We start from the raw sequence: 18544 nt of genomic DNA, 5'->3' as shown, positions 1-18544 counted from the left end.
TACTAACAATAAATAAATGTAATAATTATTATACCTAATTTTTTTTTTTTTTTTGTAAATCGTAGTGGGTAATTTATAATTATTCTAGTAATACCATTTCGTGTTTAAGATCTGTTAAATGTTTAATATTATGATGTATAGTCAAGTTTTATATACGTATTTAATTAAATCGATATTGTGTAGCTCATTATGTCTATAATAGTCAAATTGTCAGTTGTGCTGTGATTCACAAAATCTCGACATAGGACTACCTACTTGAATTTCAGTAGAAGGACTACACTACTGAAGATTCGGGTTTACTAATTATCGGGCTTAGTTTTTGAGATATTGTATTTCATAGATAAGTATAGGTAAGCTAAACCTAATAATAATAATGGTTTTTTTTTAGATTTACTTATTCAAGGCTAATTATATTATAATATATTACTACCTCTTGTACACATATATTATTTTATATTAGTCATTGTGAAGACATATAATTTATTTGAATGTAATTATTGTTATTATTATTTTACAGCTATGTTAAGCAGTTTGACCAAACATGTACTTCATTGTACCTTATTGGTGTTTGTAATATCAATATTTGAAATCTGGTCGGGAGGTGTTAAACTATCAGCAGATGTTCAAAATACTTATAATTTTAATCCATGGGAACGCTATGGTTTTATTTGGTGCTTTATGTTGTATCTACTACGATGTTTGACCTTCTTACCATTACCACAAGTATTATTGAATTTTGGCGGTCTTACACTGTATAATGCTTTTCAAGACAAAGTGGTCCTAAAAGGATCACCCCTATTGGCTCCATTTATATGCATACGTATAGTTACGAGAGGAGATTATCCTCAGTTAGTCAAAGCAAATGTTGCCCGTAATATGGCTCGATGTTTGGAAACTGGTAAAATTTAAATACAGCTTTTATTTTATCATTTAATATACAATGCTAATTTATTTATTATTTTAAATTTTAGGATTGGAAAATTTCATTATTGAAGTAGTGACTGATAAAAGTATTGGACTTCCTGTACATAGGCGTATAAGGGAGGTGGTTGTTCCAAAATCATATAAGACAAAGACTGGTGCACTTTTCAAATCACGAGCTCTTCAATTTTGTTTGGAAGACAATGTAAATATTTTGGCAGATTGTGATTGGGTTGTACATTTAGACGAGGAAACCCTATTGACAGAAAATTCAATTAGAGGTGTATTAAATTTTGTCTTGGATGGTAAACATCAGTTTGGCCAGGGTCTAATAACATATGCAAATGAAGAAGTAGTAAATTGGTTCACAACATTAGCAGATAGTTTTAGAGTAGCTGATGATATGGGTAAACTTCGAATTCAACTTTCAATGTTCCATAAGCCACTTCTTAGCTGGAAAGGATCATATGTTGTCACCCAAGTAATTATATGAGTTTCAATGTATTTACTAGAATAAACAAATAACCATAGTTTGTTTATAAGCATGTATTTATTTTCTCAATTGAGTTTGATGCTGAATTTAAATTGCTCAACTATTAAACAACAATAACATTTTTTTTTTAAATTTTAGTTGGGTGCTGAGCGTCATATTTCATTTGATAATGGCTTAGATGGATCAATTGCAGAAGATTGTTTTTTTGCAATGCGAGCTGCTAAAGAAGGCTATACGTTCAATTTTGTGGAAGGAGAAATGTGGGAAAAATCACCATTTTCATTATGGGATTTCATCCAACAACGAAAACGTTGGCTTCAAGGTATTCTATTAGTAGTCCATTCTGCAGCCATTCCTTCAAAAACAAAAATTTGGTTAGCTTTATCATGTTATTCATGGGTGACATTGCCACTGTCTACTTCTAATTTAGTTTTAGCTAGATACTTTCCAATTCCATGTCCAGCTATCATGGATTTTGTTTGTGCATTTATAGCTGGTGTCAATATATATATGTACATATTTGGTGTAGTGAAATCTTTTTCATTATATCGTTTTGGGGTTTTAAAATTTACATTATGCATAATAGGAGCACTGTGTACTATACCTTTTAACGTAATAATTGAAAACGTTGCAGTTATATGGGGGCTTTTTGGCAACAAGTACAAATTTTATGTTGTCCATAAGGAAATCAAACCACTTGTCACTGTGTAAATAACTGTCTGTAATGTGTTCATTTGCATTGGATCTGATTTTTGGGAGGGAAAGACTATCTTGCCATTAAAAAATAAAGCAGATGGATAATACATACATGTATGTATCATTGACAACTCTATGGTTTGTTATAATTTTTGAAATTTTAAATACTCAACACTTGACTATTATAAATGCTCAAATCTTATTTAAAGAAAATGAGTTCAAACTATTTATCAAAATAAGTAATGGTTATTTTACATTTGAAGATCTGCTAATCGGATTGTGGTTTTGAATATCCTTAATTATAAAATATTGTGTTAAAAATCTCATGAATACATTTTAAACAATTTAACATTAACATTTTTTCTATTCAAAAAATACAAATAAATAATCAATAAGTTTTTATTAAGCCTATGGATGCCATTGTATTTTTTTTTTTGCGAAGGCCAAGATCTCTGATTGTACCCTTGATAAAGTTTGGCAAAACTAGTCATAACCTAGTTTTATGTTAAGAGTTTTAACTGTTTTAAGTTATGAGTATGTTATTTATGTTTATATACCTAGTTAATTTTAAGGAACAAATGCACACAATCTAGTAACTACACCAACAAAATAGATTGATTACTACGATAAAATTTGACACTTATAAATAGCAAGATTTAATATTAACACCCATCACTATCTTTTATTTATTTATTGGCAGCAATACTCATTTCCCTAATTTCCTTTGGAAGTATAGTTGTGTATAAGTTTGAGTAAATCGATACTACTTAATATGAACAAATTTCTTACATTTGATGCGATATTTAACATTTTTGGTATGCTAGTCATATTAATCTCAGTGGAATTGTTTATCAAATAAATTATAGTTTTCTACTAAACTTTTGTTGATTTTATAATTTTCATTTTTTTTTTACCTACTATTACTATTTTAAATAATATACATATTATATAATATCATTTATGTAAATATATAAATACTAAATTATAAGTTGTGTAGGTATACTTAAAAAATAATGTTATAGAAATCATTAGAAGAAAAATGATGGTATAAGATAGTTTAAATGAGCTTCAACAAATTGTAGTTGATAATTTATACAAATATTATCTACTTATTGTTTAATTATTTTTTTCATATTGTTTATCTATGGGTATTATAGGTGGGTTGTTATTGTTGTTGTATTTAAATCTAAATTTAAATTTAGCAATAGTATTTTCTTTACTTTATACTTAAAATTAAATCGATATTAATTGTACAAATAAAAATGTTATTATTTACATGTTTTATTGTGGTAGATTTGTACCAACATCTGTATATTTTATGCATTATGTAGTATTTTGTAGATTAACATTGTGATCTGAATAACTTAAAACTTAATAATTTGATTTTTCATACGAACACAGAGAGTGAGCCTCCATATCATTTTTGTTTACATTTAGCCATACAAGTTAAAAATAGTATGATCATAATTTCATTAAAGCTTTTATTACATATTAAGTTTTCTTATATGCACCATTAAAATTTATTTAAAGTATTATATCTGTACATGTATATTCAAATAAACTATTTTTTTCATTAATATATAACAAATAAATTAACTAAAACAGTGTTTTTGTATCATAATGTAAATATTTTCTTATTATAAAAAATATTTACATTGACATTCAATCATCTAATGTGTATTAATTATGTACAAACATGTAATGATACATTTTATTTTAGGCATACAATCATATTGAGAGTATTTAAATTTTATTAATTTTGGCAGAATTCTTTAACATACAGAATTTTGGGTTGCTATGCATCCCAGTTTTGCTGTGACTTTTGGTATTTAATTTATTGTGTGGTATCCTGATCAAATATTTCGGGCGGCAAATTGTATCAGAATTAAACTATTAAACTTAAATTATTTATGTTAGTATTTAGTCTTTTATTAAATATTTCTAGTTTAAAACCATATTGTTTTGATAAATAATAAGGTAATTAATATGATTTAAGTATTAAATGGCCAAATCTCTTTTAATATTATTTTTCTGGCTTTGTAACGAATTCATTTCATCATTGATTTTCCCGTATAGAATATAGATAATGGTATATCATATTTCTCCATATACTTATCTATGATTTTTACCTTACATAATGAAGGTATATCAATGGGTGCCAGCTATTGTGTTTGGTATTTCAGTTTCGGAAAATTAGAATGTTAAAATAAACTGACGGTTGACCGTGGACAAGGGGTAAAATTTATCCCTTATAACAAACATTTTCAGCCTAAGTAAAATAAAATATTGCAGCCCTACATTTATGACGCCTGTTATCTAAACACTGTCTCTGATTTCAAATGGTTATCTGGACGTCAAAAAGGTGTTAAATTACCATACTTTTTTTTTCAAATTTTTTTAATTTGTGTCTACATACTACATACTACATGCGTGTCAAATATTTTGATTTTCTGATTATATTCATTTTTGTATTTACAATACACTTTGCAATCCATTACAAACTAGAACAATAAGTAAAAAAGATGGATAAATTTGGCTGGAAAAAAGGACAAATTAAAGAATCCTTCCAATATAGTCACTTTGTCAGTTACTCATATATATATATAGGTAATAGGTATAATAGTTTTCTAATTATATATATACATTTTTTTTTACATTTATTACATAACATACAATCTAAACAATAAGTACAAAGTTTAACATGGCAGTACAGATAAAAAACACAATATGAGTGACTACGCCATTTGGGGAAGAAGCCCTCCGTTGACAACAGTTGTCAACACCTAACAACTGATCACATAATATAGTATGGAGATTTGGAGTCTTACTAATTACAAATTTCTAATTGTATATGAAATAGTTATAAATTTGTATTATTAACTATCGCGTAATTTTAAAATGGTATTAGTCAGTATGTTAAATTCATTACTAATAAATTGCAAATTTTATTTAGATGTTTGACAATTTTATTAAAAATAATGTAATATTCTTTAAAATTGTTATATGTGAACAAAGAACTGCTCGCAATAAGAATAGAAAATGAATATATGTATCATAAAGACATGGTAATGAATAAGAATTATGATAAAATTACATTTTTATAAAAATGTTAATTAGATATGAGTGGTCAAATAATGTAGAAGTAATCAGCTAATAAATATATTTTTTAAGATAGGAAAAGTAATATTACTAATTTTGTTAACCAATAATAATATCCTATTAATTTGATTTAATATATTAGGTATTGAATACACAATTCATATTTTTATGAATTGGTGTCTTTAATATGATTATTAATTAAAATATATAATATAGGTTCACAGTATGTACTTTAAAAACAACATCCGCTAAGGAAATACATTTTTGATATCTTAGAAACATTTATTATATTCTGTATTTCTGTATTTTAGTCTTAGTTAATGTAAATTATGCTGCACTACAACACTCATCAAAACTTAATATGCAGAAAAGTAAATACATAGTTCACATATTTTGATTTTTGACACAATTTATGATTTATAATTTATAAATCATACATTTCATAAATAAAAAATTGAAATTAATCACTAAATAAATTTTTAAACAGCAATTCTTTCGGAAAACACCGAATCAATTATTTTTCCCAAAACTAATTTAACGGTACAGAGTTACGTGCTAATAAAATCACTGCATTCATTCACCTATTACCACGGATGAACATACTATATTAATCAGTGTCTATTACCTTTGTAAATGTTTACATTCACTATTCGTTAGTGGACGGGTTCTCATTTTGTTCCAAGATTAAAAACACATAAATATATTTTGATATTATACAAATATATCTATCAAAAGGAAAAATTAAGCGCAATTGTGTATCATAGTATCATACCGTAATTCATCATACGAATCATACGATATAAAAATTAAATCTATATCTTAATATCTTATCTGAAATGGCATACTGCTACCAAGAATCTATTTAAATTTATAATTTTAATCTATTTGACCGTTGAACTAAAGAATACAGATTAATAATAGTTCTGACTATTTGTGCAATCTGTACTCCAGGTTTACACTAGTTAATTTTTATAGATTACCAAGACATTTGATGATTGCAAACGAAAATAAAAATGATCCAGATCACAGAAGTTAAAATTAATGATCGAGAATTTAAGTTTAGGGATTGATTGAACCATAATATATTATTATAATAAAATAAGAACATTTATTGCAATAATAGTAAATGCATGACTAAATAAAGTCATGAGTAAATGAATAAATGAATAAATAATAATAATGCATCATAATAGGTCTACATACTTTCCGAAAGTCGATTAAGTATAATTATTATATAATAAACATTTTCTATGCATATTGTTATGGCTAGGTACTTGATAAGTAGGTATTAATGTAATATAATTTATAATAACTATGTTTTACATTTACACGTAATCAAATAAGACAATTAAAAATACTAATACAGATATCGTAATTTTCAATAGAAATATTTAAAAATGAAAGGCAATGACCGCCCGCCCTACAATTATTTTCGTTCAGTATGGTCAATTCTCAATTCCGTTGTTTTCTGCACTGTTCTTTGACTGGAGGACGGAGGTATCGTTGACATTTTCCCGCCATACAATTTTATCGTTCCCGGCTCTGTTGCCGCTACGACGGCTACTATAGTCTTGTGTTTCTACTTATTATTGTCTGACCGGTGGTTTGCACTGTTTGCACATACCGTGATCTTACTCCTCGACGAACCAAGGCGATTCCACATCCTCATCACAGCTCGAGTTTTCGATTGAATTATCTAATCGATTCACCTATCACCTTTCGGCGGCTACACGTGGACCTGTTGCGCACTGTTTAGTGTTATCCTTTCGCGCGTGTCCACCTGAGTACCTGACTGTTCTGATTCTTACAGATCCCAACGGTTCGGAACCCATTTTGGAAATCACTTTCAAAGTGGTCTTTAACCGGTATCGTATGTAATGGGAATTGGTCGCTGTTAATTGATTTTGGACAATAATTAAAAATCTTTTCATAAAAGAAATATAATATTTAAATACCTACAGGTAATTAAGACTTGTGCTTGAACCTGTTATAATACATTACTTTCTTTTAAACCTAATTAATGTTTGAATAGTTACAGGATGGCTATTATACAATATTTTCGAAAGACACAGAATTTACCGATTCGGGAATTGCATAAAGTTTTAATCCTCAAATCAATATCAAAAGATATATGCAACATTCAAATTGAACAATGTTTTTACATTGACATTGGGGAACATAAAAATGTGTCCCCAGAAGAATTAAAGAAATTAGAATGGTTGCTAACAGATCCATTAGATCTACATGGACTGTCCAAGAGCAAATTTCTAGATAAAAAAGACAATAATAGCATTTTGATTGAAATCGGCCCCAGGTAAATGTAGTATTTAACGTATAATAAAAAATATTTATTACTCAAAACATTGTATATAATGGTATGATTTAATTTTAGATTGAATTTTTCAACACCCTTTTCAAGTAATGTTTTATCCATCTGTAAATCAATAAATTTGAACTTTGTCAGACGTTTAGAAAAATCTACTCGGTATTTAATAACATTCACAAATGACCATAATATGTTAACAGCTGAATTGACTCATCAGGTTTTGTATTGGCTATTATATTATCATACCATTAAACGCTTAAATTTGTTTGTACTTAATTGTATTATTTATATTAATATTTTTACAGTTAACTGCTGCTTTATATGATAAAATGACCGAAACAGTCTATACATCTCCCTTGCTATCTTTTAAAAGTCAAGACATTAAAGAAAGTTGGTATGAAGTCGATATACTTGGCAGAGGTGTTGAAGCTATGAAAGAAGTCAATACAAAACTTGGTTGGTAAATATGTAAATTACATTTTATATGATATTATTTATGAAGACACTGACTTCAAGAGCTTAATTTCATAGTAATTAAATTAATAATCTGTATATATCCAATATCTTTAGATGTAGATAGCCTAGGCTAGGAGCATCTTATAATAAAACAAATATAATTTATGTTATTTTTTTAATTTATGGAAATTGAGTAATTATTAGTCATTTGTGGTGTTAATTTGTTTTATGATTTTTGCATATTCATAGGTTTGGCATTTGATGAATGGGATATTGAAAACTATACCAACATGTTTTTAAAGTCTAACCGGAATCCTACTACAGTAGAATGTTTTGATTTAGCTCAGTCAAACTCTGAGCACAGTCGTCATTGGTTTTTTAAGGTACCTAGGTATAAAATCATATTTTTTAATTTTCATAATAACCTATTAAATTATTTTCCTATAGGGTGAATTAATAATAAATGGAGAAACAATAAATAATTCGTTGTTTGATATGATTATTGAAACACAAAACTTTTCAAACCCTAATAATGTTATAAAATTTAATGACAATAGCAGGTTTGTGATATCATTAACTATGATTTGTCTGACTGAATGATTTAAATATTTTTGTTTTATTTTTTCAGTGCTATTACTGGATTTAGAGTTAAACAAATAAAACCATCAAAATCAGCTGGGCCCAGTCATTATATTTCTGAATTATTAAATTTAAATTTGGTATTTACTGCTGAAACTCATAATTTTCCAACTGGAGTTGAACCATTTAGGTATTTTACTAAAAAAATATTTAAGAGACAGTAAAATAATATAAATATAATTCCCACAGTGGAGCATCAACTGGTACAGGAGGACGAATTAGAGATGTCCAGGCTGTAGGAAGAGGTGGAATTTGTATTGCTGCTACTGCAGCTTATTGCGTAGGAAATTTACTCATTCCTGGTAAATTTTTTATTTCTTCATCATACAGGTTTTTTTAATTTTAATTATGATTTAACTGCCAAGCATAGGTGGTAAAGTTACCATGTTGACCATGGTGATTTATTTATAATTTGCATACATATTATAAATTCTTCAATCTAAAAAAAATGAGTGTGTACACAATTGATTCCACCATGAACCGGTTAAAGCGGCAATTGCCACATCTCCACTTCTGCTACTAGGGTCATTAGAGTTGACAGACTTTTTAACAATAAAATATACATATTTGTCTTATTATAAGTTATCATTGGTGTTCATGAAGTTGCATTTCTTTTATGGTTTATACAATTTGTGGTTTTGTTATTATTAATTATATATTCAAAATTAAAAAATATATTAGTCATGAAAAAACCAAAATTAATTTTAATTTACTATTGCAACACTAATTTTAACTGATCAAAATTGTATGTTGATGCACATTGTAATATAGTATACATATTAGGTACATACATTTATAAGTTAATAATTGTTTTATAGGTTATGACTTGCCATGGGAAGATAAATCATTCATTTATCCTCAAAATTTTGCAAGTCCGCTTAAAATACTTATTGAAGCATCTAATGGTGCTTCAGATTATGGAAACAAATTTGGCGAACCTGTTATTAGTGGCTTTGTTCGCTCATTTGGTATGATGGCAAATAATGAACGCCGCGAATGGATCAAACCTATTATGTTTACTGGTGGACTAGGCACAATGCTGGCTGAGTTTACTACTAAATTTACACCATATGAAGGATTACAAGTAGTGAAAATTGGAGGACCAGTTTACAGGATTGGTTTAGGTGGAAGTTCTGCAAGTTCATTCCAAGTTCAGGGGGTTAATAAGACTAGTTTAGAATTTGAGGCTGTACAAAGAGGTGATCCAGAAATGGAACAGAAAATGAATCGAGTTGTTAGAGCTTGTATTGAAAATCCAGGTTATAACCCTATATTAAGTATTCATGATCAAGGGGCAGGTGGAAATGGTAAATATAAAGTAGCAAATTCAATTAGAATAAAATATTCAACAATATTTTTAATTGTAACTTGACATTAAATTGTAATTATAATTGATTTTACAATGTAAGATTTATTTTTAGGAAATGTGTTAAAAGAAATAGTAGAACCAGCTGGTGCTATAATTTATGCAAATAAATTTGAACTTGGTGATCCTACAATTAATGCATTAGAGCTTTGGGGAGCTGAGTATCAAGAAAATAATGCTATCCTCTGTGATGAAAAAGATTTAGAATTGTTAAAGAAAATTTCCTTAAGAGAACGATGTCCAGTTTTACCAGTTGGTGTTGTAACTAATGATGGAAAGGTAAGCTAATAAACAATGAAAAAATTATTTTTGTATTAGAGCATTTAAAATAAATTATTTTTGTATGTAATCTCCCAGGATCGGATATTTTTGTACCTGGTGTATGTAATACTAGTACTTGATAGATGATAGGTACATTTCAAAATTAACTATTATTATTTTTGGATTGTTGTAGGTTATTTTAACTGAAGATGATAACCCTATTTCTGAAAGTGGAAAATATCCTGTAAACTTAGATCTGGATATGATTTTGGGTAAAGCGCCACGTAAAGTTTTCGAACAGTCATGGCAACCTAAAGAAAAAGTACCCATTGCGTTACCTAATTTAACAGTTATTGAAGCATTAGACAGAGTGTTAAGACTTCCATCTGTAGCTAGTAAAAGATTTTTGACAAACAAGGTTGATCGTTCTGTAACAGGTCAAATAGCTCAACAACAATGTGTTGGTCCATTACATACTCCACTTAGTGATGTCGCAGTTACTGTTGTTTCATTATTTGATACTGTAAGATTTTAAAAAAATTACTTTTTGTGATTGCTAATAATTTGATTTAAATTTAAAGGTTGGAATTGCAACGTCCATTGGTGAACAACCTATTAAGGGTTTATTTGATGCAGGTGTTGGAGCTAGAATGGCTGTAGCCGAGTCATTGACAAATTTAGTGTTTGCTCCAATATCATGTTTAGAAGTATAAATTATTCATATACAACATATAGATTAACACCTACCGGATGATTTTTAAGCATGCTCATCCTATTTTTATGCTTAAATTATATATGTATTAAAATTCAGATTTTTGGAATCTTTAAATACACTTGAAGACCATTCTTGAATCATTGAAATTTTTTGTACCACTTAAGGAATGACCTGTGACAGGCTTCAGTTTTTCATCAAATAGGAACCTCCCTTCTTCATTTTTAACAATTAAGCTGATGTTTTTTTGGAATTTTTGATGTGTCTAAATCTAGAAGTTTTTGAGTTATGTAATTGTGTTTTAAAAGTTAATATATCTATGGTAATGGGTTAAGTAGATAGGCGGCTTAGACTATTTGAAAAAGTTCACAGTTATTATTGATTTATCGATATATATAATTTGTAAAAATGATCCAAGTATAATAAATACTACATCTAATATAACATATAGTTTTTATTTTTACGAAACCATTTTTAAGGATTATTATGAAACAGATTTCTATACAATTTTTATTTACAATTTGTATCACCACAGGATATTTTTTAACTTGTACAAAAAAGTATCAGAAATTTGAAAATATGTTTTTCAGTTCTACTTAAAAAATATAATTAGAATAATTCATAATAATAATAAATTAATTCTTAAAATTTGAATGAATGCATTATTAAAGTGAAAATGGTGGTGAGTATGCTTAAAAAATCATCCTGTAGATGTTGAACGAAAGTATATATATATTTAAAATTATTTTTTAATTTATCCTGTTAACTGTTATTATTGTAGGATGTTAAATGTAGTGGTAATTGGATGTGGCCTGCTAAATTGCCAGGTGAAGGTGCAGAATTATTTTATGCTTGTAAAAGTATGTGTGAAGTTATGAAACAACTTGGAATAGCTATTGATGGTGGTAAAGACTCTTTAAGCATGGCGGCTAAAGTTGGCGAGAAAAACATCAAAGCGCCTGGTATCAAAATTGCATTATTTAATATAAATAATAAATATATAATTTAATATTACTGTAAATTAATTATAAACTGTATAATAGGTTCTATAGTCATCTCAACTTTTGTTCAGTGTGAAGATGTAAGATTAGTGATAACTCCTGATCTTAAAGGACCCAGACAAAGTCACAAAAATGAAGAAGCAAGTTATCTCCTGTTTGTAGATTTATCTGGTGGTCAACGACGACTTGGTGCTTCAGCTTTGGCTCAATGTTATGGACAATTAGGCAACAGTTCACCAGATTTAGATGATCCCAGCATGTTGAAGAAAGCATTTAAATCTATTCAAAAACTTATAAAAGGTATAAAATAAATTCCTAATTATCTACCTACATAACTTAAACTCTATCATTTAATTTAAATGATTTCAGGTCAAAAATTATTATCTGGTCATGATATAAGTGATGGTGGGCTAATAACATGTCTATTAGAAATGGCTTTTGGTGGATACTGTGGATTCAATGTGGATTTGAATAAAATTAAAGATGCATCTAGAAAAAATATTATTGATGTATTATTTGCTGAAGAATGTGGTTGGGTTTTAGAAGTGGATGCAAAAAATGTTGACGAAGTGCTCTTGGAAATAAATGTACCTGTTTATGTTATTGGTCGCACATCAACTTATGGTAACAAGTCTCGTGTATGTTATTATTAGAGTATTTAGTTTTGTTGAGTAAAATAAAAATGTTATATTTAATTTATTTTATAGTAAAACTATTAAGTACATACTTAACTGTTTTATTTTTCTAGATTTTAATAGAATATTCAGGGGAATCTATACTTGATGTTAAACTAACTGAAGTGTTTAAAATATGGGAAAGCACAAGTTATGAGTTGGAAAAAATCCAGTCAAATGTTGTAACTGCCGTAGAAGAATTTAATTCCTTAGAAAACCGTTTAGGACCGGTTTATTCTTGTAATTTTGAATTGAATAATCCATCAGCTGTGCCAGGTATGAAGAATAATAATTGATTTATTTTGAATGTCTAACATAAACATATTATATTATTTAACAGTATCCTTTTATAAGATACTGCTAAATCTCTAGCAATACTCTATGGACCTGACAATTGTTCTTCCAATTAATAATCCTCAGTTTTGTCACAAATACAAATAATAATGAATAAGTTACTAATTGTGCTTTAATTTGACTCTTAAATAAAAAAAAAAAAAACTGATTTTCCTTCATTTTGTTATAACAAATCAACCGCTTATTTGGTCGTTTCTAATTTTTTATCCATACTTCATGGACACCCTATGCAGTATTGGCCCAGGGATTTTAATGACTAACTGTCATAATTCAAATTAACAAAAAAAAAGTAGTGTTTATGGTACTCCTACTTAGTTGTCAGTTCTCATAGAGTTATAGCCAAATTAATTATTTGTAATTCTCTTACACATATTGTATTATTATAAACTAAAAAGAAAACACCTATTATTTAAACTTTTTAATTTTTATTTAGATTTGTCATTGAAAGTAGCTGTTATTAGAGAAGAAGGAACAAATGGTGACCGAGAGATGAGTGTAGCTTTGTTTATAGCTGGTTTTGAAGTGTGGGATATTACTGTTCAAGATCTCTTAAATGAGGCAGTTAATATTGATCAGTTTAGAGGTTTAATTTTCCCTGGAGGATTTAGCTATGGAGGTATGATATTATAAAACATATTTATTGTGTATGACACTTATTTGCGTTATTAGGTTTATTTGTTTTCATCGCCGATGCATATTCACGTTTTTTCAATAATATATTTTTACAATTAATAATAAATTTTCCAGCTTTAAGTAATAATCTTACTATATCTATCTGTATTATGGAATCTTATGTGTTTATTAGTTGTACGGCAGTTTTTCTATTTTTATTTTTTTTACACATGGAAACAAACATACAACAATGATATGCAGCAAATGTGTTAATATTAAATAGATAGTAATTATTATTATCATTATAATACATTTTATAATTTATTTCGCATTCAGATGTATTGGGTTCAGCTAAAGGATGGGCTGCAAGTTTAGCATTCCATCCCAATGTTAAAAGACGGTTAGAAAATTTCATGGCTAAAAAGAATACATTCAGTTTAGGGGTGTGCAATGGCTGTCAACTAATGTGTAACCTTGGATTAGTTGGTACAATGTTTTTAAATTTATTTGTTTCATATAATTTATTTAAAATATATATCTAGTTAAATATAAACATTAATTTCAGGTGAAATTAATGAAATAAATTCCTTAAATATTGATGAACCTCCTGTTATAATGAGTCATAACAAATCTGGAAGATATGAAAGTCGTTTTAGTACAGTTAAAATTAATCCTTCAAAGGCTATTATGTTCAAAGACATGGATGAAAGTATACTTGGAGTATGGATTGCTCATGCTGAAGGTAGTTAATTTGAAAAATAAAGTACATAATATATGAATACATAAATATAGGTGATCAATTTTACCAAGACAGCCAGTTACAATTAAGTTGAGATAATCTTATAATATTATAACACTGTCAAATTGATTGACTTAAATATTTTAGTATCTCATTTAGAATTTTTCATTTAAAGTAAAAAATTAAATAAATGAATTACATTTTAGGTCGTTTTGAATTCCGCAATGCAGATGTCAAAGATGCTCTTGTTACCAATAACTGTATTCCCATTACATTTGTTGATGATCAAAATATATCAACTGAAAATTATCCAATGAACCCTAATGGTTCTCCCGGTAAGTGATAAAATTTCTTGAAAATGATTTTTTGGAAAACATTTTAAGTTACAATTCACAGCTTTTTATGGTAGGTAACTAGAATACTTCAAAAATTCTAAAAATGTATCTACCATTTGCTTTTCTTTATTTTCATACAAATGAATTTTTGTACCACAATACCCTATTTATTTATTTATTTTTATTGATATTGATCTTAAACCCTGTAACTATGGCCATAAGTTTGTATGGTGGGGGAAAGGTACAGTTTGTTTGGAACATGTGTTAGTGTGGTGAGGATTTGTCACTAAAAACTTGAGTGGTCACCCATCAGGAACTAGTGACACCTGCCGATGCTTGAACTCAGAACACATTTTGTGACTGACTACAACCAGACCAGGCCATAACACATTATTTATATATAAGTACAATACAGTATTACACAAAGACAGACAAAAAAAACGCAGTAAATGTTTATAATAACCTAATTAAATTCAATTTTTAAATAGTTTTTATTTAATTTTTAAATTAAATTTAAAATTGAACATGTATTAGGTATTATAATTAATATATTTTTTTTAAATCCTGATTTGCATTTTATTTATGAGCATTTAAAATTTGAACTATGTTAAAATTAATTATTTCGATGAATGCAATTATAACCTATTGTTTACAGTTCATAACTGTCCATTTTTTAACTATTAAAACTTGAAATATTATAATCCAAGGTCATTTAATATATAAAAATATACTTATATTTTAATTTAATTAGTTTTAAAAACCTTAAATCATGGTTTGTTTACTCATTAGCAATAAAAAAATAACTTGATACTTTATTCATGCAGTAATGCAATATAGTAACTCGTGCATTCAAAAAAAAAGTCAGGTCATCATGTAAGAAGACCGATTCTGATTGTGACATTATGTTTCTAAAGATATTTTATTATTCATAATTCATTAATGTTGCTATTAGTAATTCATTTTTCTATTAGTGATACGGTAGATTTGCCAAAAACATATATAAATATAATACTATAAGTTATTATAAATGTAAATATTATTTCATTAAATATTAATTTAGCTATTATTAACTTATACTTAAGTCAATAAGTACCGTCGTACCGTATATCGATATGAATAAGTTTGCTACATACATGGTCTAAAATTAATCAAAATATTTTTTAAATGTAATTATGTATATTATAGTAAATACTAAATAATTATGTACGCAGCAGCAGCAAAAACTTACGAAAGTCCCTACGAATAATGTTTTATATTCCAATCAGTTATCTATTAATTAAAATCGTTTTATTTAACTATCCAATTTTATTAAAATTTAAACTTGAAATGTTTACAAAAAAAAGAACACTTTGCCAAGCATAGAAAAGGTTAAAATAAACATTTGGTGTAAATACCAAGTATTTACTGCTATTCTTTTTTTAATTACAACAAAATATGAAAATGTTGTAAAAATATGAACTTCAAACATACAAAAAATATTGTAAAGAAGATACGCTCTACTTCTTTTTAATTTCCACTAGCAACAACTTAAGAGAAACCTTGTACTTTACATTTTTAAGTTTTTTGACTCTGAATATTCATTTTTGTCACGCCTGTGCCGAATGTTTAGTTCTCGATGACAGTTAAAGTTTTGAAAATCAACCATTTTTCGTCCAGCTGGTAGTAAAGTGGCGGAGATAACCTGAAAATCCTCAAAAGTTCTGGGCATATCCCCTGCACAACCAGACACTGAAATCTATGCCGTAGTCCTTACAAAATATTGGTGACATCTTCTATAGTAACTATAACTGTTATATCATATATGTATTCATTTTATAACCACCATTCAAAACGCGTAAACATTTTTCTTTCTTGAAATTGTTTTCGTATAGAATAGTATATAGAGTTGTTGGCGTTGTTGCATTGATCGATAGATCCCTACATTACATTTGCCGTGATCGATGAACGTAGAGGCGTGACAAAAAATAGTATGTGTGGCTCGTGCTGGAAGGCAATTCAGTCTTGGGCGATATGCAGCACGTGGCCCACGGGCCACGACTGAATAACTCACTTCCTGCCCTCGGCCCACAATATACTACTATCAACATTAATTAAAAATAAACTAATAAATATCGAAAATTTCATGTGCCTATAAATAGCTCAAAATAAGTGATAGGTAACATTTTATAAATCGCATGTATGGTGTATAGAAAATGTTAATAAAAACATTCAGTGAGTCACTTATCTACAGTAATTTTTTTAAAGTTATGCCATAAACAAAATTGATTTTATCAAAAACATTCCCGTTTTTCCTAATTTTTTGTCCTGTTTTCCGGTGCTTTTGAAAACTACTTGGAATTTTAAATTTTGACTAAATTCACTTTCCCACCGGAAAGATACTATAGCTGAAAATCGGAGCATTATTTCGACTACTTATCGTGTACACAGACCCTAAAAAAAACACACGCATCATTATAAAATCAATACATTCATCTCTCCGCTCAGAATCTAAAAATTATTTGGTAACCTTGATTAGATTGCTTAAATTGTTTTTAATTCATTTTAGTTGTTTTTCCAAAAACTTGATCAAAAATTATGCGTCACGTAAAAAGCTTAAAAACTTACTGCAAAGGTTCCCCCGTAAGTTTTTATCATAAGCATAGGTATTTGAAAATATAATTGATAAATTTAGTTCATATTGTAACCAAAAAATCACTGATCGTTTTAGAATTTTAGATAAATAGGTTTGCAAGTACAATATATTTTTGCAAAAATGAAATCTTCCTACCCAGCTATACGTTTGCTCATTAGTTTTCTATGCAGTTGAAACTTAACAAAAAATAATAATAATACTGTTAAGCTCCCTCTCTCCCGGTCCCCCAGCTTTAGCCCGTTAGTCCTTCTGCATACGCCATTGAAGTTCCTCTTGCATACGTCATTGGAGGGAGTGTATATAATTCGCTCCAAAACCAAAAAATAAATAAATGTAATTTGCGCCATATAAAATTATACATTGTTATCTGCGTAATCTTAGGTAGGTACCTACATAATATTATTATGTATGCTGATTGTGTATACATGAGTCATATTTAATTTAATAATAAAATATAAAAATTCAATAATATTATGATTTATTGTCCAATTGTTCTTGTTATTTATTTACTTGTTGTGTTATAAATGTGTAAGCCTTGTTCAGATAAATTTCAATAATTGAAATTATGGCGCAGATTACATGATGCAATTTCGTTTTCTGCCGTGGCGCAGATTGCCAAAATTAATATTTAGATGTGACATAGTCGTGCAGATTATACATACTCACTAATAAATGTATCTAAATTGTCTGTTTAAATTATAATTACTAAAATTGGATGACCAAAATACCTTCTTCCCTCGCGGGATATATTTACGATATAATTCGATCATATTTTCAGTCTAGTATTTCATCGTTTGTTTTACGCATCCATATTAATTATTTTACAGGTGGAATAGCCGGTATATGTTCATTTGACGGCAGACATTTGGCTTTAATGCCTCATCCGGAACGAAGTATTTTCACGTGGCAGTGGCCTTACACTCACGGGTTGGTGGCAGATGGGCCTAAAGACGGCGATCGCTCCCCTTGGATGCAGATGTTCTACAATGCCTATGAGTGGTGTTCCCGTAATTAGTCGAACAAAACGTACAGCACCTTTTCATTGTCGACAAATATTTTTTATAACAACAATAACAACCGATTTGATCGGAGTCGTATATGATATAGATAGCAATAAATACCTACAAATAAATCTAATTACACTTATAATAATATATACTTTTACGTATATTATTATTGTATTGTGTATAAAAAATCAAAAATGTTTTCGTTTTTTTCGACCTATACG

General features: G+C 28.1%; 2 protein-coding genes across 2 annotated transcripts; both read left to right on the top strand.

Annotated features, from left to right (window-relative positions):
• The first annotated feature begins 36 nt into the window (after positions 1-36).
• Positions 37-3503, top strand: LOC111041945 (beta-1,4-mannosyltransferase egh). The gene is made up of 4 exons (XM_022326402.1): positions 37-350; positions 518-898; positions 972-1402; positions 1553-3503. The coding sequence occupies exons 2-4, from the start codon at positions 520-522 to the stop codon at positions 2123-2125; spliced, it is 1383 nt and encodes a 460-aa protein (XP_022182094.1). The 5' UTR covers positions 37-350; positions 518-519; the 3' UTR covers positions 2126-3503.
• A 2979-nt stretch (positions 3504-6482) lies between these two features.
• Positions 6483-18400, top strand: LOC111041939 (phosphoribosylformylglycinamidine synthase). Its single transcript, XM_022326394.1, has 21 exons — positions 6483-7170; positions 7242-7523; positions 7602-7752; positions 7841-7991; positions 8241-8374; positions 8439-8551; positions 8620-8760; positions 8820-8932; positions 9449-9937; positions 10052-10275; positions 10451-10780; positions 10839-10964; positions 11751-11931; positions 12013-12270; positions 12340-12608; positions 12719-12920; positions 13432-13614; positions 13947-14096; positions 14176-14352; positions 14556-14684; positions 18144-18400. The coding sequence occupies exons 2-21, from the start codon at positions 7249-7251 to the stop codon at positions 18329-18331; spliced, it is 3984 nt and encodes a 1327-aa protein (XP_022182086.1). The 5' UTR covers positions 6483-7170; positions 7242-7248; the 3' UTR covers positions 18332-18400.
• Positions 18401-18544: the final 144 nt, after the last annotated feature.

Source organism: Myzus persicae, unplaced genomic scaffold (assembly GCF_001856785.1).
Source record: "Myzus persicae strain clone G006 unplaced genomic scaffold, MPER_G0061.0, whole genome shotgun sequence".
Taxonomy (NCBI): Eukaryota; Metazoa; Arthropoda; class Insecta; order Hemiptera; family Aphididae; genus Myzus; species Myzus persicae.
This window is presented reverse-complemented; position numbering and strand designations above follow the sequence as displayed.